The following is a 24,564-nucleotide window of genomic DNA, read 5'->3' on the forward strand; positions in this document are numbered from 1 at the left end:
GGCCTAAAGTCAGGGAGGATTAGATGTGCTGGTGGCTGTATTCCCATAAGTGCTGTTATCAATCGGGTGTTGGTAATGAGGAGGACTCTGGCCATCTAAGCTTCTGCACCAGCCATTCTTGAAAAAGACTTTCTCATCTAAGTCTCAGTGGGTGGAAATTGATTTCGGACCTCCAGAGAAGTTGGTCTATATCATTCACCTTTTTTTTGGCAAGCTGCAGAGCGAGGCAGATATGAAGTTTGAAAGGCAGGGTGGGCTATTGTCAAGCCCCGGTTCTGCTTCTCCTCTCCACTGCCTCTCTATTCAGTCTGGCACTGCTATGTTACGATAAGTACTATCACCTCTGGTTTATGTGTGTGTGTGCACGTGCCCAGCGTAGTGAGAAAGTCTCATGCTTCCTCTGCAACGGCTACTCCAAGTCTGGGATTATTATTATTTTATATTTTTTTAGTACTTGGCCCAATGCAGTTGCATCCATCAAACTACAAACATCTGAATGTTGTTTGACACTCCAACATTTGCTGCCATTTGCCTAAATCTGCCAAATACGCTTTTCAGAAGAACAATTCTGCTTTTGGCTAGAGACAGCACTATCATATCCTCTCCAGACAATTCACATAGAACAATTTATACCTCAAAGACTACAAACAATGTACAAGAGAGACAAGCATCCCGTAACTCCAATAACAAAATACCGGTACGATAGAGATACATGCAGACAGAAATAGTTGTTGGGTAGTAAATCTCTGTCTCTCTCTCTTATATATATGAGGTTGTACCAGAATAGGTTTACATGGTTTAATAAAAAAAAAAAACACCATATTTTTATTGTACTGCACATTGCTGCAGCTCCTCTTTTCACCCTGTGTGTTGAGCTCTCTGTTTTAGCTACAGAGTGAGACATCTCACTGCTGTACCATCTTTGTTGGCAGTCGCACATGCGCAGTAGCTAGGTAAGGATCACATGAGCTAGTCAGGTCAGTTACAAGTCAGGATTAGCCGGGAGACAACTTCTAAACGAGGGCGCACTTCCAACTTTGCGTGGAATACCTGCAGAACAGGGACATGTAAGTAGTTCTTTTGTAGATTATGGTGAACTAGTGTGTGTTGTAGCAGTGTTTTGCCATTGAGAACAAGGTAGCACGCTAGCAGTTAGCCACCTCGTCTCGGTGTGTTTTTTTTCATAATATGGGCACTTTAAGAAATCTAAGATTTGAAGACATGATAAAATAGATAAGATTTGATGAATACAGATGTCAGGCAAGTTTTGGTGTGAGGCTATTATGCAAGTCAATTGCGTATTTCTTTTGAGAGCAGCCATCTTCCAATGATGCCTAATAGCGGAGACACTAAAAGCAGGCAGATATTTTTGACAACATATATTTAGATGATTGTGCTGCCACATGATATTGCAAACACTGGGTAAGGAATGCTCAGGCACATTTGTGAAATTAAATCAAATGTTGAAGGGAAAAGGCTTTACAAATGTAATTTCAAGAATGTTGCACCTCAAATGTGTTTGTTAGACACTTTATTATGACTTTCATTTATCTTAATTATAACTTAACATCACAAACATTATCTCCTCATAATTACTGAAAAAAGGTCTTGCAGATCAAGAAAATGTCTCGCACTACTGTAGTGGCAAATGTGTAATAATAAGCTTGAAAGTTTAAACACATTTAGGTTAGTGCAGCAGCAGTATTCTGCTCTCTGTGATCCAGTACATATTTCCTTTTTTACAGTAAGTATCTTTATTAAATAGGTCAGCATAGCTGTCGGGTATATGTGTCTATTTTGCTGATTTTCCTCTTATTGCCCTCCACGGGGCTACAGGTCAATAGAAATGGTTAAGTGTGTATTTGCTCGTTTGAGGGCTGGCAGGCATTTCTGTTATTCTCATGCCATCAGTCCAGATCATTTCCAAAAGACAGGGGACGAAAATGATATGGGCTGATAAACATTGGGAAGGGGAGCAAGAAAATGTATCTGTCAGTCAAACAAGGAGGCAGGTTTCAACGCTGCCTATGATCTCACTCACACACACACACACACACACACACACACACACACACACACACACACACACACACACTTGCTTCAGTCAATTTGAGCAAGGGTAGGTTTAAAATGAATGTCACTATGGCAAAGAGTTTTTATGTCACATTTCCTCTCAGTTGCAATAACACAATACACACATATAGTATACACCTGCACACACCAACATGACACATCATCAACCTCTGCCTATCACCCATTTGCTTCTTTTTCCTGCAAAAGGATGGGGAATCATTAATTTCCAGGTGCTGCTGTCCCCGTATCTCACGCACTCTTTTTCTTTCTCACACACGCACTGACAAGCAATCCATTTGGTGACTGTTGCAGGTGGGAGAAGAAACGTGGGCACTGAAACACTGATATTTAGGCAAACACTGAAAACATGGACTGAGCTTCATACGTGGCAGTAGAAACCACACAGTGAAGATCACAACCTGACTTAAAGGCCTTCTGGTGGATTTGACTAAGACTTCTCTCTGGCTGCCACTGCACATGACAGAAAAGGAAAATGGAAGAAATGTAAAAAGTAAGCTGCAGATAATCGCTTCAAATATCGGTGGGGAAAATATTTCTAGGGACTCTTAAATTTCCTGTCCGCTAAAGTGTGGTCCTCCTCTCTGCTGTCTAGCTTTCAAACTAGTTCCTGGTCAAACTCACCCCATTCTCCCTCTATAACCTTTCTCCTCAGGATTTCTTTCTCTCAACGGTCTCACTTCCCACCCCACACTGTCCTTCTTCATGTCAAATTAAAGTGATGGAAATGAACTTGAGGGGACGCTAATTGCAATTGTCAATCCAATCTAGGTCGGGGCTGAAAGACAGGGGCTCCCTGGCACTTCATCAGTCTTCATTAATATTGAAGGAGTTTGCGGAGGAGCAGGGGGCCAACGTAATCTGCACTCATCTAACAGTGCACCAACAATTAGGAAGCTGGGGAGGGCCCCAATGGTGCCTGAGGGACAAATATGCCAGTCAAGAAGAAGTATGAAGAAAGATGTCAGAAGACAGGGATGGAGTGCAGGAATAGTGCTGCTTTCAAATGCTGTGGGAAATAGCTTGTGAAGGCAATTTTATATGTATTGTAATTTTATAGGATTACAGTAAACTGCATATGAATGACTCATCATGTGGTAATGGAATAGAGGGTAGTAGCAATAGTAATGAATTTCCTTTATATCGTTCTTTCATACATGCACAGCAACAGGACTTTATTAAAAATACTTAAATAATCAATGTATAATGAGATGTAGAAACATCCAACAATATTACGCAATCAATTTACACTTGATGGCACAACATCAAAAATATACTTGATATAATACTGTTGACTTGAATGAAGGTACCCAAAAGCGTCAACACAAATGAAACTTTGAGAGATTATTCAAAAGATACTATATGTTGCTGATTTATCATGTATATATAATATTGCATTTGTATTTTAATGGTGTTGCTTTAATGGTGTCCAACACTTTACAATCAGCTTCTGTCATAATCCTAACTTGTATTTTTCTTTCGTAACATCTACGGTTGTGCAATTAATCGAAATGTCCAATCGCGATAACTATTTCAGCTCGTAATGACCACAAAAACAATAATCAAGAAAAACTATTATTTTGCATGTTACGTTTTGCACGTAAACTCTTACTTTGTCTTGTGTTCTGAATGGAAAAAAAATTCAAATGGGAAAAGTATTAAGGGAAATTCACAGTTCTAGATGTTTTCACTGTCTTTTTAAGTTCAATACTTACAATACAAAATGAGTAATCGTAATCGTTTGAAATAATCGTGATTTCAATATTGACCAAAATAATCGTGATTATGATTTTTTTCCATAATCCAGCAGCCCCAATAACGCATGAAATGCTGCACGCATAAAATGTAACTGATATATTTCTGACAGGCACCCGAGGGCTGCCCGCGTAGCGTAGAAACGTGCCTGATCCCGCGCCTGGCCATTCATGCCGGATGCATATTTCTACGCGCCGGTCACAAAGCAATCCTTCTACTCTCGTCTCTCTCTCTCTCTCTCTCTCTGATAGAAAGACACAGGATGAGTGGGGAAAATTGTGTGTGTGTGTGTGTGTGTGTGTATGTGTGTCACTCTCTTTTTCCGTCGGTCTCTCCCTCCGTACGCCTTATCGCGTTTCCCGCTGTGAGAAGTCAAGGCAGCCAAACTCCCCATGAACCTAGGTGTTTTATTTTGAAATGTTTTATTTTTTTAAAGCATCCGGCTGCACTGTGGTCTTCCTGTATGTGATTACCTGCCTGGCTTGACACACACGCTCGCATCTCGCGCAACAAACACAGTAGACGCCGAAACGATCGCTGCAGCGTGCGGGCTGACACTTACACGCCTGGTTTGTTTTTACAGTAAGTCCAAATTGATTCATTGTGAGCTCAGCTTACAGTTGGAAAGTATATCAGAAATAAATCTGGTGAAGGAAGAAAGATTGACTGATGATTTGTCATGAATGTATGATGCTGCCACACACACACACACACACACACACACACACACACACACACACACACACACAGCCAACACGTGTCAGCTGGTCATTCCACAGAAGGGTCTTCAGATGGTTGTTGTCCACAGACCCAGATGGTCAGTCCACCTCCTTTGGCAAGACTATACTTTACCAAGTGAGCTATAAACTTATAGTGATGCAGTTAGGCTCATCGACTGTTGTCGTTTATTTCCTGCAGTTTTGGGGCTAAGCAATTTTTTTTTATTTTTTTTTTATTTTTTATTCAACATGTCCTCCCCCTTTGCATAACCTTCAGCTTGCAAACACTGATGAACTTGCTGTAAACCTTGTTACATAACATGTCTGTGTTGGCACTCACTCCCTCTACTAGTGAGTGTGTTCTGTGTTTGTGCAGGAGAACAAAACATGTGGTCATGGCCTCTAAGGTGAATGGTAATATTAGAGCATAGAAAAACAACTCCGGTCAGACCTACTGCACTCTAGTGTTCCCCTTGCCCTAAATGTTCATTTTTTAATATTTGCATTGCCTGCTTCATGTGTGTATAGGCCCTTTCACTCAAGCAAAGCAGGGTCAAGGCAACTGGGACTGAATAAATGGAAAAGGAGGACACTCTTACTGCCTTCATTTCCTCTTTCTAAGATACTCTCTGCCGTGCCATAGAAATATACTGTATAAGACAGATTGAGCAATTTTATTCGCATGTAGATAATAACCTTTGAGCTTGAAAAAACTTGCTAATGCCAAGTAACCAGACATCTTTCATTTCTAGTCACCCTTTAGTCTCTGTTATTCCTGCTCACTGGTGCACTCACATAGTTCTCCATCTGGTATGCATCGCTGCAAGAGCTGACACATTTTTAAACAGGTGTGGTCAAGTGAACACTTCACTTAAGCGTCATTGAAGGTCACATTAACAGACCACCACCATCATTGCATGTAAGACCCCTTTAGTACATACAGTAGGCGTTAAGGCATGGGCCATCCTAATAAAACAAAGAAAGTTTAAAGATAACCTAATCATGCAGCCTCATTTCAATGGTACATTTTAATGACATTTCTTTAATTTGTGGTTGTGTTAAATTGGACTGCAATATATAGAAAGATATCTATATTAGTTTCTAGATCATTACTTTGTAAGGAAATACTTTTTGAAAAATAAAACATTTCAAATAAAGCAAGTGGAAATATGTCATGTGTAATATGTTGTAAGGAAGAACAAGACAAATGGAAAAGTAAGAAGGAGGTGTTCTTATATTAAAAGGTCTGTAACACAAGATCTAAATATACAATGTTTTTTGTCCAGATCCTTAAGCTTCATTTACATTTTCTCTACTCTTTTCTTAGACAAATAACACAAGGCCTGTGGAAAATATGAAATGTTCCCATTTGTAAATGATAATTCCATAATTTATTAGCAGCTACAGGAGGGGAGTCAGTGAATTGGTGCTGGGCTGCTTAGTAATCTGATCACTGCATTAATATTGGGCGTAAAAAATGACATGTTTACTAATGGTTGCAATGGCAAGACAAACAATCCAATCTGACTGGGTGACTGTGGGTTCCTATTGGGACTGGGAAGAGGGGAGGAGAGGGACAAATTCATATTTCATGATCACAGATCAGTTCATGAGCACACGCAAGAAAGTGACATGAGGGAAAAGAGTGAAGTCAAAGTTTGTGTTTGCTTTCCTCAGTTTCCCATTCACATAACGAAAATATCACATTTGGACATTATTTCTTAACTTCTTAATGTGCACGCATTCAGTATGCAAATGTGTGTTCTGCTTTTGATATGAGAGAAAGATTTAAAGGAATGAGAATATGGATTTAGGTATGATTTAAACGACGTAAACACTGTGTGTGGTTAAAGCTCACTGTTGTGCTGTTGGTTTGAATGTGCATATGTGAGAGTGGGGAGAAAGCCTCAGCGCAGAAATGCAGTTAATCACAGTGCAAGCGTTGATTCATCTGTCGTGGAGGCAGTTTGGAAGATGGACTCTATTTACTGCTAAAGCTGTTTGAGGGGCTTTGGGAGGCAGCCATCAATCTCTTGGCTATCTTGAAAAGAAAGAGCCAATGCACAGGCATCAGTTTCAATCACCTCCCAGAGACAGGTGGTATGGTAAGCTGCTGCACAATCGTTCTTTCTTCACTTCCTCCCTTCTTCTCTACCTCAAGGTGAAGTTTTCCCCTCCCTGGGGAACCGTGTTATTAATGTGTTTTATCATAATAATAATATTCCCTAAAAATACACACTGCACCCTGCCCTCTTGCTCCCTTGCTGTTTGGCACCCTGTGTTCCTAATTAGCATCTTCAATTAACCCACGTTAATTGCCAACCGCGGAAAGGTGGAGAACCTGGCAAGTTGGCGCCACAGGGAGTCATTTTTGTAAATGAGTAGTGGTGTAATGTAGAAGTACACAGGTAAAGAGGGCACTGTAGTCAAAAGCACCATAACTTCAACCTGGCTACTGGTATTTTGTAATACCAGCTTGTACAGACGTGACATTGTAAAAGGTGGGAGTGTGAATGTTGTTTTAAAATACAAATTGGTTATGTGTAGTTTAACTACAAATCACAATTGGTCTTGAACTGTATCTCTCCCTCCCCTTACCATCTTTTTTCATCTGAGTCAGTGGGGCCTGCAGGGGTCTAATGGTAGCACTTTACCATCCATTGCTGCCTCTTTCTTAATATCATCTTTGTTTTGTTTTGCATCGCAGGGGGTGTTGTCAGTATTGCTCTGCACAACGCAGAACACTTAATGATTCTGTCTTGATTTGCTGCTGTGATCAGTCTTAATTTTTTTGGTCCATTCAAACTGATTGCACAAGAGAAGACGTACCTGATGTATACAAACTATTTTGTCATATTAACTTCCCATCATCGCTGTAAGGAGAAAAATATGAAACCCCCCAGCTTGCCTTGTTGGAGGACTGGCTTCTCTGCAAAGCATCTGAAGCCAGGTTCATTCGCACAGCAATACCAGGCCATGAATGCAGTCAGCACTTAAGCGTAACACCAGGGGAGTCCCCCCCCTGCCCCCCGCCACTGCCCTGCAGCCTGAATGGTCTAGGGTGATGTTCTTGAGAAGTGGAAGACCAACAGAGGTCAACAGTAGCAGCTGACTTCACCAAAAAAACAGGCAATTCTTTTTTTCTGAGTAATAGTAACTTCCCTTGCTTCCTTCTGACCTCTCATTACCACACTATTACTGCTCTGGTCCCTAAAGGGCTGGGGTCTGTCATTACCCACCCACACTGTTTGTGTATGTATGCAGGTGTCCATCAGAACTAAATGGAAGCATTCATGTAGGCAATCCCACCTCAGCTCCCTCACCCAAACAACATGTAGTTCCTCAGCATCAGAGAACAACATTGCTGTTGGCTATAGAGACTGCTAATATACTGTTACCATGTGTCACACCTGTACTTCTCTTTGACAGTGTGAATCAGTTGGCTCTTAAATATCTGAAGATTTTCCGAAATTGTATTCATGTTCATTGCAATAGCACTTTTCCTTCTCTGTCTGTGAATCACGTTTAATCAGAAAGAAGATTAGCCATATCATGTTATTTGGACTTTGATTATTCTATGCCTCAGATCACAATGGTGCGAGCGTACAATCAGTTAGACACTCTGAAAAGAGAGGAAATCGGATTACCCGCGATTAGAACAACATTCCTTGCTGCTTATCATTGGCTTTGTAGACACTAATCTGAGTGCTGAGTGGTTGAAAATGATCTGGGCACAGGGCATTCTCTGGGTATCAAGGTCAGATGAAAAGAGGGTGATTAAAAAGTTCACATTCTGAACTTTTTACTCAGATTTGGACAATTACTTGTACAAACGATGCAAGACGTGCATGTTTGGATGGTTTTTCCAATCCAAATATATGTATATTCTGTCTACTTTATGCACACCAAGCCAGGAGGGACAACGTTGCATCTATTTGTGCAAGCTGAGACCGTAAGTAGCTGTAGCCCCATCCAATCACCAGCCTTACAGTGATATCTGGGTCAAGATACATCTTGTTTAACTAACAACATGTCACTAACGTTTTTCAGATAAATCAAGCACATTGAACCTCCTATGGTTAGTTGCCAATCACATGGGAAAAGTAACTACATTTACATACTGTGAATTGTTTGTTTTTTCATTCATTTTTCTATTCATTTTTCGAATCTAATCTTGAGCCTAATAATCGATATCGAATCAAATCGTGACATTTTCTGACATTTTCTTTTCGTGCACCCCTTATAATTTACTTTAGTCCTTACTCTGAGGAAGGTGAGGTCCCGACTGCGGTCGATGCTTGTGATCTCAAGGTTGCCCATTACGACTTCACAGTTCTCGTAGTATTTCCTCAGGGTGCGGTACTGCTGCTCCAGGTCCGACAGGGTGCTCAGCTTGTTCTCTGTACCAGCACATACTAAGACAGAGGGATGAGAAAGTGTTAATACAGCTACGAGATAAAAAGAAAGCACCTACAGTATGGGAACCGAGATTTCATATACAAAGAAGTTAGTTTGCGTTTTTGTGTGCCAAACTTGTGGTACAATAATCATTCAGAGACAGTGTGGTGTAAACATGAGCCCATGGGCAGTGAGCTGCAGCACCTGCTCAGCTGGCCTGGTCATGTAAGACTAGGAAGTCACTGGACCTCACTGCACCCCAACCACACCTCACATCACCCCTCGGGGCACATGAAAGCTCTTTAGCGGCTAGCTGGGCTGCTCATTTGACAAGTAATTAAACAAACCCATTTTCACCCAGCACACACCTTGACACCCTTTGTGACGACACGGGCCATCTTCCCAATCAGCTGTTGCTGCAAACTCTAGCATGAAAACACATATATGAATATATATATAAACACCGAATAAGAAAAAAAGCACATGAATCCCATAGTCTGGGTGGACAGCTTTGTGCACAAACCAAAACAACAATCAACCAACAACCTCCTGCAACTTTTGCAGTGGTTTCTTATCGAGATTCTGTTGACGCATTCATTGAAAAACACATTGGCAGCATTACGTGCCATCAGTGTTTTAATCTAAGGCCCATTTTGTAAAAAAAAAGAAAAAGCTGCTGAATTGAGGCCACCTTAAATATATGGACTCTGACATCTGTTCTTTTGAAGCATTATAAATTAGTTTCATTTGCATTGCCTTGGCGGAGTGGTTTCTCCCACCTGCACCCTCTTGGTGACAGAGGAGCCGTCAGTGTGACGGAGGGGTGACGGGTCCTTCCCTGAGTCTTGTCACACTGTCACCCATGAGCTGTTACCTCTCTCTCTGAACACCTCCACCCTGAAAGATCTTAACTGACGCCTTGCATTTTAATCCAAATCCCTTACACATCCTACTATACACTAGACTGTGCTTTCCTTCTTTATACCATACATCCCCCTCAATTCACTCTGAAACACTGTGCTCTACCCTCTTGGCTATCAATAAACTAATTTACCCTTTTTCGCCACACCACTTTGGCAAAATCTTTCAAAACGTATTTACTCCCCATCATTACACCACGGATATGTATGGGGGAAAGAGGATTTTGCCTCAAGGCAACGCAGGTTGTAAAGACAAATGGGATTGTGTTTTAAACACTTCCACATCTAAGCAGATATTAGATAAGTGCAACTATTCCAATGTGACCTGGACAATACCCCTACGAGCTGGTGGTGATTAGCTAGGTTGCACATAGCATAATGTGCTGCTCAGGAATGATATATGGCAGACCTGGGTGTTTTCAATAACAGTTAGCGTAGGCTTGAGGGGAGCGGGATGGAGGGTAGGGGCGCGCTGGGGGATCATAAAGTGAGGATAGGTGTAATAAACTGTTATTGCACCCTTGGGGCAGGGCACTGAGATCAGAGGAAAGGGGCATTGTGGCATGTGATGTCAGGTGAAATATATATTTTTTATATATATATATATATTTTTTTTTATATATATATATATATACCCATTTGCTCCCTCAAGCATGCCTTCAGTAAGCCTGCTGACTTTTGAAATCTGTCTGGAGCTATGTGACGTCTATATGGTTGTTTTTCTCCATTAGTAATTTCTAATGAAACACTATGAAATCCTATAGCTCAGCGTGAGCCTAAAATGGCGCTGACTGTCAAGTGAACCACAACAAAACCATCTGTGCTGAGCGGAGTGGGGAAATAGGAAGCGTGAACTGTTGCAGGTTAACTGCAAAGCTCGCTGATCGCATTTGTGATATGTCCGCATGTGTGTGCAGGAACGTGGGCAGGCCCTAAATAATAGACCTCAGGATGCACCCCAGCTACTCGCTGCATGATCGAATCAATTTGTCTCCATGCTCAATATGTTACATCTGAGCCTGTATATCAAAGTAAAGGTTGTATAAAACCCAGTCTCTGCTCTTTATATTGGTGCGGCCTGCCTAGCCCAGGAGGACATGCTATAAGACACTGAGACTGTTTACCATACTGCCTATGATGCAGGAATAGACTGCACGAACAGATGAATCTTCATATTGTTTAAAACTTACAGCTGTTCTATAAAAACGAATCCATCTTATCTGTTTGATGGATTTCACTCCCCGGCACACTTAAAGCAGAGAATGCCAATGAGATTCAATGTCTCTGTTCCATATATGAAGTATACCCTATTTGCCCGTGTGAGCAAATTGATTTAATTTGTTTGCAGAGTATTTCATCTCAGAAGTGATGGATTAAGGCAATGAATTATAATAATTCAGGATTTTCCAATATGTGTAATTAATTAGAAGATTATGAGCCGATGGGTGGAAATGCATATCTGGCTCAATTTATATGGTCTAAAAGATAATTTAGTTTTTTTTTCTTTTGTCTGCAATGTTTTGACATAGACAGAGAGCTTGTGAGTAGCCTTGTTAATCCTCTCATTACTTTTTAAATGATGACAAACATATGGAGTACAAAAAAAGCAAAATCACATAATGAACCACGTTTGTAGGCACCAACTATTAAAAGTGACAAGGTAATTAGATAGATAGATAGATAGATAGATAGATAGATAGATAGATAGATAGATAGATAGATAGATAGATAGATAGATAGATAGATAGACAGACAGAAGTGGTGTCCTTGTAATTTTGAAGCTTTTCAGTAAGTTTGAAAAGCCAGACTTCTTGACCATTTCCTATGAAAAAGGAAAGATTTTCCCTCTCTATCCATCTATCTTTCTCTCATAAATCAGTCAAACTTTGAGGGACAGATGTGTTGTAGCTGGTTTTAAATGGCTTCCATGCAGCATCCATGTGTCTCCAACAGACAACCACCAGACAAGACCAGAATTTATCCATCACTGTCTCTGACACAATCACAGTGCCAGTCAGCTATAGAGGGAATGCAAACAGTGAGATCTTTACATAAAAAAAAAAAAAAAAAGACTGAAATGAGACTGAGCCGCATTTTCATCCATTTTCTTTTCATAAATACCCTCATCAGGATTAAGTAGGCACTGCACTGCTGTGGTATCTGCTCCTTGCCCAACAACTTCATCAATAGTGCCTTGTGCGATTATTGAATGCCTATAAAGCTGGCGAGTCTCTGAGGTTTACAGGCCCCTGCTAGGGAAGCCAGCAAAATGTCATCCCAATAGCCAGTAACTGACTGAATTAAATAAAGTTGCAAATGTCACTTCCATAAGTAAACACTGTCAATAGTTGAGCTTGGCTAACGTGCTTTGAATAAACAGGAGGACCTTGTAGAAGTTGCACTTAAACACTGCCTTGCACAGGACAAAAATACTAAATTTTCTATCACTGAAAATATACAGTATAGTGCCACATCTGAGGTCAGAGCTGTCCTTTGTCCCTGAATGTCCCCCAGATGAGCTATTCTGGCTAAGTATGAGTTACAAGCCACTGCTTCTGATGGTAATCATGGCACAGATTATTGTCCATCTGCTGAGCGGCTTAATAAGCATCAGAAACAAAAACTAGATGAGTGTTCGTGATGACGGCACGGTCCAGTAACGCTAACCTCTCAATGCCCTCTGAGCTCTGGTCACCTACCAACAATGCTGTCGCTGTCTCCATATGGTCTAACATAATTTAGCATTCATCCCTTTGCTCGTGCACACAGCCCCAACACCTTGTGGGAATTATCCACAGAGGATAGCCTGCAGCTGCCAGTGTGCACCCTTTGCTTCCAGAAGCTGACTACATTGCATGTATCTGATCAGCGCATTTGCCGTACTGTTCAGTCCCTCATTAACTCTTTTTCATGAAGCAGGCTGCCATTTTCAGTAAAAAAAACTCAGATAAGCAGGCCCCAAACAGCACACAGCCTAGACAAGTCACTGGTAGGTAAAGAAAGTCAAACATTTACTGTAGCAAGTTAAGACCAAGATACTTTCTAATAATAAAACTGTCAAGAAGCCAAAAACAAAACAGTGCCATTTGACTGTTACTGTATTTTACTGTATACTACTAACCCATGTACTGTAAATATATGCATGAAAAAAAGTGACTTGTTTTTACTTTCCATTACATCCCTGTATTAAACTACAGTACATTACACACACACACACACAACTTTTTTATGTAGAAGTACTTTTTATCAGTCTATAATAGCTATTTAAACTGTCAGTCACTCTCTCTGTCATATGTTTGGTGTGGCCGAGTGCTCAATGATACTGTAGCTGTAAATGAGAAAGCCTGGTGTTGCAGGCAGATAGAGGGAGTGGAGGTTTTCAGTGGAAGCATGCCAACAGTAATCGGGCGACTGATAATACGCTATGTCTGTGTTGTTTATTGACGTTGTCGTTTATTGTTACTGTTGCCATTGAAGGAGTAATCTAACAGCCGTGTAACACTGTAGCGTATTTAAAATCTTTGGTTTGAAGTTTGAAGAAAATGTCTCTGATTGTTGTGGAAAACCTGAGGATGGAACTTTTTATGAATTTATTTATTTATTTATTTGAGAACGTACTTCGGTGGTCCAGGGAGTCAGCAAACACATTTGTTTTTGTGGGGAAACCTGGAGAACCGGTCAGTCCAATGCTTAATAAGTATGAAGGCTGCACCCTAGCCATTTATTGTCTCCCACCACCTTGCTCTCTATATGTCTGTAGAATTTAAGCTTGTCTCCAGACGAGGAAAATCCATCCAAGTCACAGTGGAGTGATTGGCTGACACTGACACTCACCTCATTACCTTACTCCTCCAGCTGCTTCTCCTTGACTAAATACGCTGCTGACAGTAGGTCTAGGTCCTACACAGACCAATATACATGTGTGTGAGAGTGTGTCTTTAAATGTGCACATATGACCCTCAGTTTTGGCGTATTTAGAGTATTGACCAGGCAGAATTACTTTGCAGAAAACAGTTTAGTAGTTTATAATTCTGCTTGAATTGATTTGAGATTAACAAGGCTTTGGTGTATATCCACTGTAGCCTGTAGTTTTTTTTTTCCTTGCGTCGCTGTTAACGCTGAATGGCGATACACGATATATATAGCTCTGTATTTTTTTACAAAGTGGGCTAAATGTTCAGTTTTAAGTCAAAGACACTTTTCACAAGCTATTTTATTAAAACAGATTGTGATTAAAATAAAATGCAAAGACAGGGTTTCTTTTACCAGTTTGAAAATATACAGCTGCATCACATGTAAATGAAAGTTATCGGAAATAAATAGCCTAGGATATATAAAAAAATATATATATATCTCTGAGAAAGCTCCTTCACTTGTTTTCAACAACAATAACAGACTGATTAAAAGAGAAAGAGGACGCCCGGATAGATCAGTTGGTATATATAGAGGTTCGACTCCGACCTGCGGCCCTTTCCTGCATGTCATCCACCCCTCTCTCTCCCCTTTCATGTCTTAGCTTTCCTATCAAAATAAAGGCCGAAATCTTTTAAAAAATAAATAAAATAAAACAGGGAAAGACATAGGGAGACAGAGGGAAAGAGGGGGAGTGCGATGGACTGAAGCATGCTGATGACGGCTGACTCATTATGAATGGGTCCAGCACGGGTCGAATGCGCTTTGGCGGGTCAGCGGTGTGACCTTTTGACCTCATGCACATTGCTCCTACATCAGCAAACCGATAAATGACAATAACACATAGCTTTTGTTTCATACATCATACTCATGTTTTAGTATTGTTGGCAGTGCATCAGTTTGTATTTGTAGTATACACATTCAGTTATCTTCTAAATAGCCACACTTTAGTTTGTCTATCGATAACTTTGCCTTAAGTCGTTAATGTCTTTTTATTAGTGTTACCCGTGCTGAGGGTGCTGCTGGTGGTTGCTATTGCTGGAGAGACATCTAGGCAGACCAGAGCAAAAGATGTGCCCCCTTACCCCCTTAAAGAAAGCTTTTAAATACAGGAAGTGACAAGTCAGAATGTACCCACTGTGGTATTATTGCATGTTATATGGGTAGGAATCTTTTAATTGGAGTTGTGTATGGGGGGGGGGGGGCACTTTAGAGAGTGACACACGGGAGAAACGTAAAATGTGCCGTTGAATGCTGCTACACAATAAAGAGGTTGCGCTAGATAACAGTGAATCACGCACATTATCTATCAAATAAAACACGACACCCACCACATCATGGGGATATTGGAATTTCTAGTTTAGGGATATTGGTTATTTATTTAAAGTAAACTAGTGCTTTTCTTTAGGTTATTTGGAAATATAGTTATACTAATTGTCTGGTTTTGTTTAATTTGCAGTTTAGATGGTAGTGTTTGTCTTTGTGTAGCCCCTTTGTTTTTAAAAATCGTCTTATCAGCCATTGTATATGTTCCCCTTTGTGTTCAGTTTGTAAGGTCAGTTTAGTCTGTACAGTTTTCACCTGTGACTCCTTATGCTTTCCAGTTCAGTAACTTAATTTGTCTTTTTCTGTGCAATTACATGTTTCTTTGCACTTAACGTGGAAGGAATTATAAGGGAGAAACATAGAGAATGGTGTGAGAAGCTGGGATTGCACCTACATGTATGTAGCGATCTTTGTCTAAACATTTTAAGCCAGTCAACCAGTCTGATGTTTGATGCTTTTTCCCTTTATTTTTTAGGATTGTTTTGTCATTTTTCATATAATGGTCTTAAATGACCTGTAACAGCAAACAAGACTAACAGTGAAAAGAACGCTATTTTTATATAGTTTTTAGTAAGGCCTCTGCCCCGATTCGACTTTTCCCGCGCAGTCGCAGAATGATTTGCAGCAGGTAGACGGCGCTACAGTAACACATTCTGATGGGTTCCAGATTTCTTTGAAACACCGGAAAGCCTGTGTGTGTTAGCATATGCAGCTTTTTGAGCCAGGTAAATGGAAGCAGGAGATTTATTTATATAGGCCTAATTGTATTTTAATGTTATTTTTAAGTTCTCTGCTGTAGTTATGGCTGATACTGGGGCCGGGCCATCACAGAAAAGAAGATAATTAAACGAAGAACTAAAAGCTAAAAGGGAAAGTGAAAGACGACGGGTAATAACACGGTCGGGCTATCAACAGATGGAAAAAATTAAGGGATTTTAAATGATTCAAAACCCACCCCAAATTGTCCCTCAGGATGTAATATGTCTATTTCATTCATAAAATAACTTTAGATTGCGCGATTTGGTTGTACGTCAGTAGCCGTAGCCATTTAGCGTGGACGTTTTATTCATTAGCGGCACATGTCAAATTGAATGTCAAGTATAGTGTTCGTGATGCTGATGCCTCGTTTCCAACTGTTTTGAATTTACTGCCAGTAAAATGAGAGTTCATCTGGGAGTAGCTGGAAGACTTCTCTCTGTTCTGAGGAAACCCTGATGAAATTGTTGTACTAAGGGTTTAAAATGTTGTATTTTCTGGTACATGTTGTATTTCATCAAATGCTCACTGTATTCAAACTGCAGGCTAGATATACAGCAGAGTACATATCGTGAACACAGTGGACTTTGGTCATTGGAATACAGTATGAAAATAAGAGTCAACAACATGATATTGTGGAGTGAGTCTGATGAAGCCAGTTCACCTTAAGTTTTCTCACACTAGGTTTTTGAATAAATCTAAATGATAGTGGCAATGACAACAGTGGAACAGAAAGAGGGTGTAACTGTTGGGCTGTGTTGATGAGAAGAAGAAGGGTGGAGAATCTCAAATGTCTATGTTATATGTCTATATTGCACGTGGCAGCATGTTTTTGTATCTAAATAATTAACTTAGGACATATATCCCAGAGCATAAGCGCATGACCACCAGCTGCTAATACCCCACCAACCCCTTCAATTATACCAAGTACGTTACAACCAGTGGAGGGCAAAATGAAGCAGGTGAAGTGAGATGCTAAAAAGGACACTTTATGATGCATTTGAAAACCAAATAGCACCAAAAGCACCTTGATTATTTTCTCCAGAGCAGTCATTACCAGGAAGTGGTTGAAGATTGTCTGTAGGTGGAGTAATCGACTGCTGCTTGAGCAAAGATTGAAGCAGGGAATGAAGGACCAGCCAGAGCGGATCCGGCCAGTGCTTTAAAGTATGTCTACAAATACTATGTGGTTTTAGAGCTTGATTTTAGCGTGAGTGAGGTGGATAATTATAGATTCTGTAACCTCCTCTATGATGGGCAGATCATGGCTCTCAAAAAGCAGCCGTATGACAACTTCAGCTTGTTGAGCGGAGAGGAATTGTTGACCCTCTTATCAAACTCCTGTATTTCCTCCTACTGAAATTTTAATCCAAAAGTATTTTGATTAAGTATCAGCCAGGAAGGGTCCCTGATTAAGTTTGAGATGCTAGCTTCTCTCACTTAGACTTCCCAAGATAGAGGGCTCTTACAGCTCAGCCAACTACAGCAAGAACCTCACAGCTGACTTTGGTAGTGTTGCTCAGTGCGAACACAGTAAGATAAATGGTAGAACAGGGTTACTTGTAGATTATACTTTGGATTATCTTTACTAAATATGGTTGGACTTCATTTCCCTTAATAATTAAGTTTCTAGAATGTACTTATTTTTAGTTTCAGAACATTAATCAAGTATGCTCAGTTATGGTTTTGCCAGCATGTTTCTTAATGCCTATATTAATCAATTATACAGTACTACATTACATCTAAATACAATAAGCTTTCAAGGTCTCGCTTTTTGTTTGGTTAATTACGACTTTAGCAGGTCAATGTGAAGACAATAGAGGATCACGTCGAGTCACACAGCATGTGGGCGCCCAGATAGCTCAGTTGGTAGAGCAGGCGCCCATATATAGAGTTTTACTCCTCGATGCAGCGGACGCGGGTTTGACTCAGACCTGCGGCCCTTTGCTGCATGTCATTCCCCCTCTCTCTCCCCTTTCATGTCTTCAGCTGTCCTGTCAAATAAAGGCCTAAAATGCCCCAAAAATATCTTTAAAAAAAAAGAAAAAGTCACACAGCATGTGTCAAAACGTTACTCCCTACAAAAGATTTGCAGTTGGATTCTTCCATATTACCAAACCTGTTTGTGTGTGTGTGTGTGTGTGTGTGTGTGTGTGTGTGTGTGTGTGTGTGTGTGTGTGTGTGTGTGTGTATACCTATCTGCACATGTGCATTCGAGGCCATGCATGTGATTATTGTATTTTTAATGGCAGAACCATATGACTTTCCTTGAGCTTCAGACAGAGCCTCTCCAATCACAGACAGGTTTTAACGTTTCCCAGGGAGGTTTTGCCTTTGCTCTTGCAGTCTCAGAGGCTCCTTGCTACCACAAGGTGGAATTAAATGTATGCTCTTTATATGCTAATAGTAGAAACAGTAAACCCCTGAGGTGGTTCATATCCCAGTATTCTGCTAAAGAGAGAAGGTAGATAGCCTGAGCAATGGGGTCAAATGAACAGGTCACATCCTAAATTAGTGTGTGTGTGTGTGTGTGTGTGTGTGTGTTTGTGTTTCCAATAGGTTCTACTTGGGCGCACCGCCCAGGTAGATTGAGATCCGCCCAGGTAGAACATCACAATTACATTTTTTCCCAAACAACCATGTATTCTTTACAGTGCACAAAGACCAGTGCCGCCCCGTGAAGTCGCACTCCGCATGCATGACAGCGTCAACACTGCTGGTGGTCTTGTCGTGGGATTAACTGTATTAACAAACCGTGGAAATGCAGCGGCCACACCGCTGTTAAAGCTCCCTGAACGTAGCTAATTTATCCAAGTTTGGTTGTTAACCCTGTCCGCGGCAGTCCCCTCCACTCCATATCTTTAAAATGGAGCTAACCGCTAACGGAGCTAATCGTTGCTAATCGTTGCTAATCGTTGCTAACTGAGCCTTCAGTTCTTGTTCTCCGTGCCTGAATCCATTAACTGTATTTATGGATTTGAGCCCAAATAAAACCTCAGCTTTTATAAAGTTGGCTGTTAAAGTTGTAATAGACGACTCGGAGTTGTTTGAATGACAGAAATCTTGAGAACGACGACATGTATAGTAGGGGAGAGCCGGGACGATTAAAACGCAGGACGAATGCAACATTCCAGTTTTATCAGCCAAATAACTTCCTGTTATTTCCTTTTATCACGGAGTTACAGGCGATAAACAAGTTTTGATGGTCGAAAGTTAACTTCATTAGCGGTTACATTTTTTCAATTATTAATGAGTGTTTTTCATTTAAAGGTTCGACTACGTGCTTATTCTGTAGACTATTTAGTTTTCTCCACAATCCCAGACTTTCATATTGCATGCTTGTTTACATGGAAAGCAAAACTTATAATGGTATATGTCTATGTCGGGACGGTTGAAACAGCAGTTTCAACTGTCCCCGACCTGGCTGTAACTCCATGTATTTTAAGTAAATGCACAAATATCTGTGTTTATACAATAATTTATGGAGGCGAGACATGGAAAAGCAGTTTTAGAAAGATGAAAATATATTTGGGCCCCACCAGGTAGGGGGTCAAGTTTTCCCATGTTATCCTATGGGGACTGATGGGCTGTGGGTCGTTAAGGGCACTTATTTGGATGTGCAGTGACCTAACCCACGTAAAAACCTAGTGAAACGCCATTTTCCAAAATAAAAAACATGATATAAATGGGAAAACGTACTGTTCTAACTATAAAAATAGCAGAATCATCCACAGTGCATGATATTTCAAAAACCGCTTCATACACGCTTCAAGGTGACGGCAATGAGTTGTTAACAGACATTCACGAAGACGTATAGCCCAGCAACAATCTATCTAAAATAACACCTTTTGGGAGTACCATTCATGATATATAGTAAAATATTTAAGTTGTGGGAAGTATATGGCTTAAACTGTTTCATCCATCCCTACCAGGAGGGACGAATGAAACATTACGCACGCCCCACTTTTGCTGTAATAATTCCTGAACGGTTTTGTTCAAAGCTGAAAATGCAACTGTATTTGACAGATGACAGGTCTAGGTTGCTAGAGACAAAATATTAGCTTTGAGTGCGATACGATCGCCTTGTAAATTACGTTTAATTAAAAAGTGTTTCAACTGTCCTGGCTCTCCCTTAGCCTACAAAACAGTGTGTTTACGATCCCCAAAATACGAATTAAAACACTTAAAAAAACGAACAATGATCTAACAAAACAATTAACTTTAGACAGCCTTAATCTTATGATTTAACAGGAATTAGGAGGAGACAGTGTTGAGATTTTTAATAACATGTAACTGTCTGTATGGATCATAGGATTAAGGTTAAGTTACATAGCCTATAGCCTAGTTGGGCTCTGGGTAATCAGATATTTTATCTGCTGAAGCATAACATTTGACAAACTAACCAGATTTAATTGACAAAGCACATCATAGCTACACTTCATCTGTATCATCTTTTAGTCTGATATGTTTAATATGTAAATAGTTATTTATTTCTAAATGATCTGTTAATGTTATGTCGCCTAGTTATTTTTTTCAATAAATAGTTCATAAACCTTTGTTTGACTAGTTTTTACTGAACCCAGCCATCACGCGCCGTGCCGTCACATCCTGCGCCACCCACCACCACTAGTAAATTCTCAACCTGTGGGAAACACTGGGTGTGTTAAAGAGAGAGAATACTTGGTGCATGTGCGTCTGTGCTGTGGCTATGAGCTATTCTGTTTCCAGCAACATGCTGACGAACTTGACAGGACCTCAGGGGGCAATCAGTAAAACACACACACACACACACACACACACACACACACAAAATGCAGCTATTAGAGATCAAATTTGGTTTATTATGATTTAAACAAAGGCATCCGCATAAACCATGGGACACCAGAACAAAACAATACCTGTCTATGCCTTACATCTAACAAAAGAAAAACTAAATATCAAACACACAGTCAGACACAAACACACACTAAGTAAAAAATTTAAGCATTAGCCCTGTGTCCAAATGCTTATAAAGATCCATGTTTACATTTTTGTAGTCTGAATCAACGAAAATACCAAATTTCCAGGACAATTGCCTCACGCGCCGGATGCCCCTCCGCTTCCGCTCTGTGTTGCCATTGTCAAATATATATATATATATATACACACACACACACATACATACAGCGGGGGAAATAAGTATTGAATGAGTCAACATTTTTCTCAGTAAAGATATTTCCGATGGGGCTATCGGCATGACATTTTCACCAGATGTCACTATCAACCCAAGTAATCCACACATACAAAGAAATCAAAACAAATAAGTCCAGAAATTAAGTTGTGTGTAATAAAGTGAAATGACACAGGGAAAAAGTAATGAACACACTTGCTGAAATTTATTTAGTACTTAGGAATGCCTTTGTTGGTAATGACAGCTTCAAGACACCTCCTGTATGAAGAAACTAGTCGCACACATTGCTCAGCTGTGATTTTTGCCCATTCTTCCACACAAACGGTCTTCAAATCTTGAAGGTTCCGGGGGCATCTTCTATTAACTCTGATCTTCAGTTCTTTCCAGAGGTTTTCAATTGGATTCAAGTCGGGTGATTGACTGGGCCATTCTAATTCTCTTTCTCTGAAACCAATTGAGAGTTTCCTTGGCTGTGTGTTTGGGATCATTGTCTTACTGAAATGTCCACCCTCGTTTCATCTTCAGCATCCTGGTGGATGGCATCAGATTCTCATCAAGAATGTGACGGTACATTTCTCCATTCATCCTTCTTTCAATTATATTAAGTCTGCCAGTGCCAGAGGCTGAAAAACAGCCCCACACCATGAACCTCCAAACTTCACTGTTGGTATGGTGTTTTAGGGTGATGTGCAGCGCCATTTCTCCTCCAAACATGGTGTATGCTATGACAGCCAAAGAGTTCAATTTTGGTCTCATCTGACCAGATTATATTCTCCCAGTATGCCATTGGCTTGTCCAGATGTTGTGCAGCAAACTTTAAGCGAGCGTCCACATTGCCTTTTCTTGAGCAGTGGTGTCTTGCGTGTTGTGCGTGCATAGAGGCCATGGCGGTTGAGTGCAATACTAATTGTTTTCTTTGAAACAACTGTACCTGCTTCTTCCAGGTCTTTCTGAAGATCTCCGCGAGCGGTCCTTGGTTCTTTGACAACTCTTCCAAGTATTCTATTGACTCCTCTGTCAGAAATCTTGCGAGGTGCACCTGGTCGTGGTCGGTTAATGGTGAAATTATGTTCTTTCCACTTCCGGATAATGGCCCCAACAGTGCTCACTGGAACTTTCAGAAGTTTAGATATTCGTCTATAACCAATGCCATCCGTATGTTTTTCTACAATAAGCTTGCGAAGGTCTTGGGACAGCTCTTTGCCTTTACCCCTAATGAAATGCTTCTTGAGTGACACCTTGGTAATGAGAAACCTTTTTATAGGCCATCAATTAGGACTAATCCAGCTGATATTAATTTGCACTAATAGGGGGCAGGATTGCTTCCTAAATACTGACAGATTTCAGCTGGTTTATTGGCTTGCCATGCCTTTTTACACCCCATTTTCTTCATGTGTTCAATATTTATTCCCATTATCATTCCACTTTATTACACATAACTTTTGTCATCGACATACATGTTTTCATTTCTTTGTGTATGGATTACTTGGGTTGTTACTGACATCTGGTGACAATTTCATTCCAGTAGCCCCATCAAAAATATATTTACTGGGAAAAATGTCAATACTTATTTTCCCTGCACATATATATATATATATAAATATACGTTATTATAAATGTCAACACTGCGCATGTCCACTCCTAACTCCTAAATCATATTACACTAAGGCTCGAGTCCATACAGTTTATGGGTACGGACACAGAGACAGAGAGAACGGGAACAGGCTTGGTTACCACTAGTTAGCACCAGTTAGCTCCGGTTAGTGGTTAAGTCCCGTTAGCGGTTAGCTCCAGTTAACTCCATTATAAAGATCAGCTTGTGCAGAGCAGACTGCTGCGGAGAGGGGTAACAACCAGACTCAGATAAATGACGTTCGGAGGTCTTTCACAGTGTTGTGGCCGCAGCGTTTCTACAGTTTAATAGTACAGTTAATCCCACAACAAGTCACAACACCACAAGCAGCATGCTACTGCTAGCTGTTTCTGAAGTGAAACGCGTCAAAGTGAATTGTTGATGCTGTGTCACACACGCGCAACTTTACAAGGGGGGAGGAGCTGGAGGCCGCTTGTGTGTTAGCTATAAAATTATATTATGGATTGGGAAAAAAAATTGTAATTCAGATTTTATCTACGTGGGTGGGACTCAATCTAACTGGACGGGCTACCCAAGTAGAACCTATGCATAGGAAACACAACAACAAACGCAACAAGGCAGGCCTGCTTGGTTCTTTTGGGGAATGATTCTAAAGATTTACAAAGAATACGTTTATTGCATTTACTATCTAACTGGGACGTTTTAGGACTGATTGGTGGGGATTGCTATGGATGACGTACACATGCCATACACTGCGCAAATTACGTTTAAACATGTATCTAGCTAATTTAAATACGGTAGCTCACGTTCCTTTATTGCAGGGGTCTCAAACTCAATTTGCCTGGGGGCCGCTGGAGGCAGTCTGGGTGAGGCTGGGCCGCATCAGGTTTTCCACAAGAAAAGCTTTGTTAAAAAAATTCCAATCTTCTCAAATCTCTTTATTTTTATTATTTATATTCTTTTATCCCGCCGTGTACGCATCACTTTAATATACTTTGTCAGAGAGAGAGACCTCATATTAACAAAGTGCCATTGACGTGTATGTATAAATATATATATATATTCTAGGGGGGTCCGGGGGTATGCCCCCCTGGGATTTTTTTTTTTAAATAAACCGTTTAATGGCACTTTCTGGAGAGTTTTGTGCAAAGAAATGGAGAAATTGAGTCTTACATGATATGTGCAAAACTGCAAGGTTAAGAGCCTATACTCTGCATTGTTGTACTATCAACAGGTATTAGGGCATTTAGCATTTGCATTACTGTTAATTAGTCATCACTTGATACACATTGTATTACCTTGTTATGATATAAGAAGTGACCCATACAATGTGCCAAACATAATGTGCCACATGAAGAGACAGTGCAGCATATGACAGTAGCAACAGCTGAGAAGATTTGGGTCTGTGGTGACCAGGTCCACCTCACACAAACTTCTTCTCCCATTCTCTCTCTTTACTTACACACACACACACACACACACAGACACACACACACACACACGGCACCGAGTGGGGCTCTCCGATGCTCGGAGGCGAGCCGTGGCCGGCTCGGAGCCCTACCGCTGGTGGAGATGCGACAGCGAGGACCGGTTCCACGGCTTGGTCAGCGACATGAACTCGTAGCGGCCGTTGGAGCTTCCGAGCACCGGCTTCCACCGCTGCGAACGGGGTTTTTAGCTTTATGAGAAGGCATTTTATCTGTTAATCCTACCGACGTAGACACTTTGGCGTTCTGTAGTTGACCCGCGGTGGTGAAATGTCTGCAGTTCTGGGCGGGTTGTTGCCGTGTTCTGATTGTTCTCATCTCAGCTCCGCCGAGACAAAATAGACATGCTATTTCAAAAAAAATTAATTTATTCATGTATCATCATCATTCAAATATGTTTTCAAAAGCATCACTTTCATCAATTTTTTTGTGACAT

At 40.6% G+C, this 24,564-nt stretch overlaps 1 protein-coding gene across 1 annotated transcript in view; it reads right to left on the reverse strand.

Moving 5' to 3' along the window:
• The window catches only part of LOC120570059 (receptor tyrosine-protein kinase erbB-4-like), a 378,351-nt gene that overhangs the window by 180,556 nt on the left and 173,231 nt on the right, over window positions 1–24,564 (reverse strand). The window contains 1 exon segment of the mRNA XM_039818287.1: window positions 8,829–8,980. Within this exon segment, the coding sequence (XP_039674221.1) occupies window positions 8,829–8,980 (152 nt within the window).

Source organism: Perca fluviatilis, chromosome 12 (genome assembly GCF_010015445.1).
Source record: "Perca fluviatilis chromosome 12, GENO_Pfluv_1.0, whole genome shotgun sequence".
Classification (NCBI taxonomy): domain Eukaryota; kingdom Metazoa; phylum Chordata; class Actinopteri; order Perciformes; family Percidae; genus Perca; species Perca fluviatilis.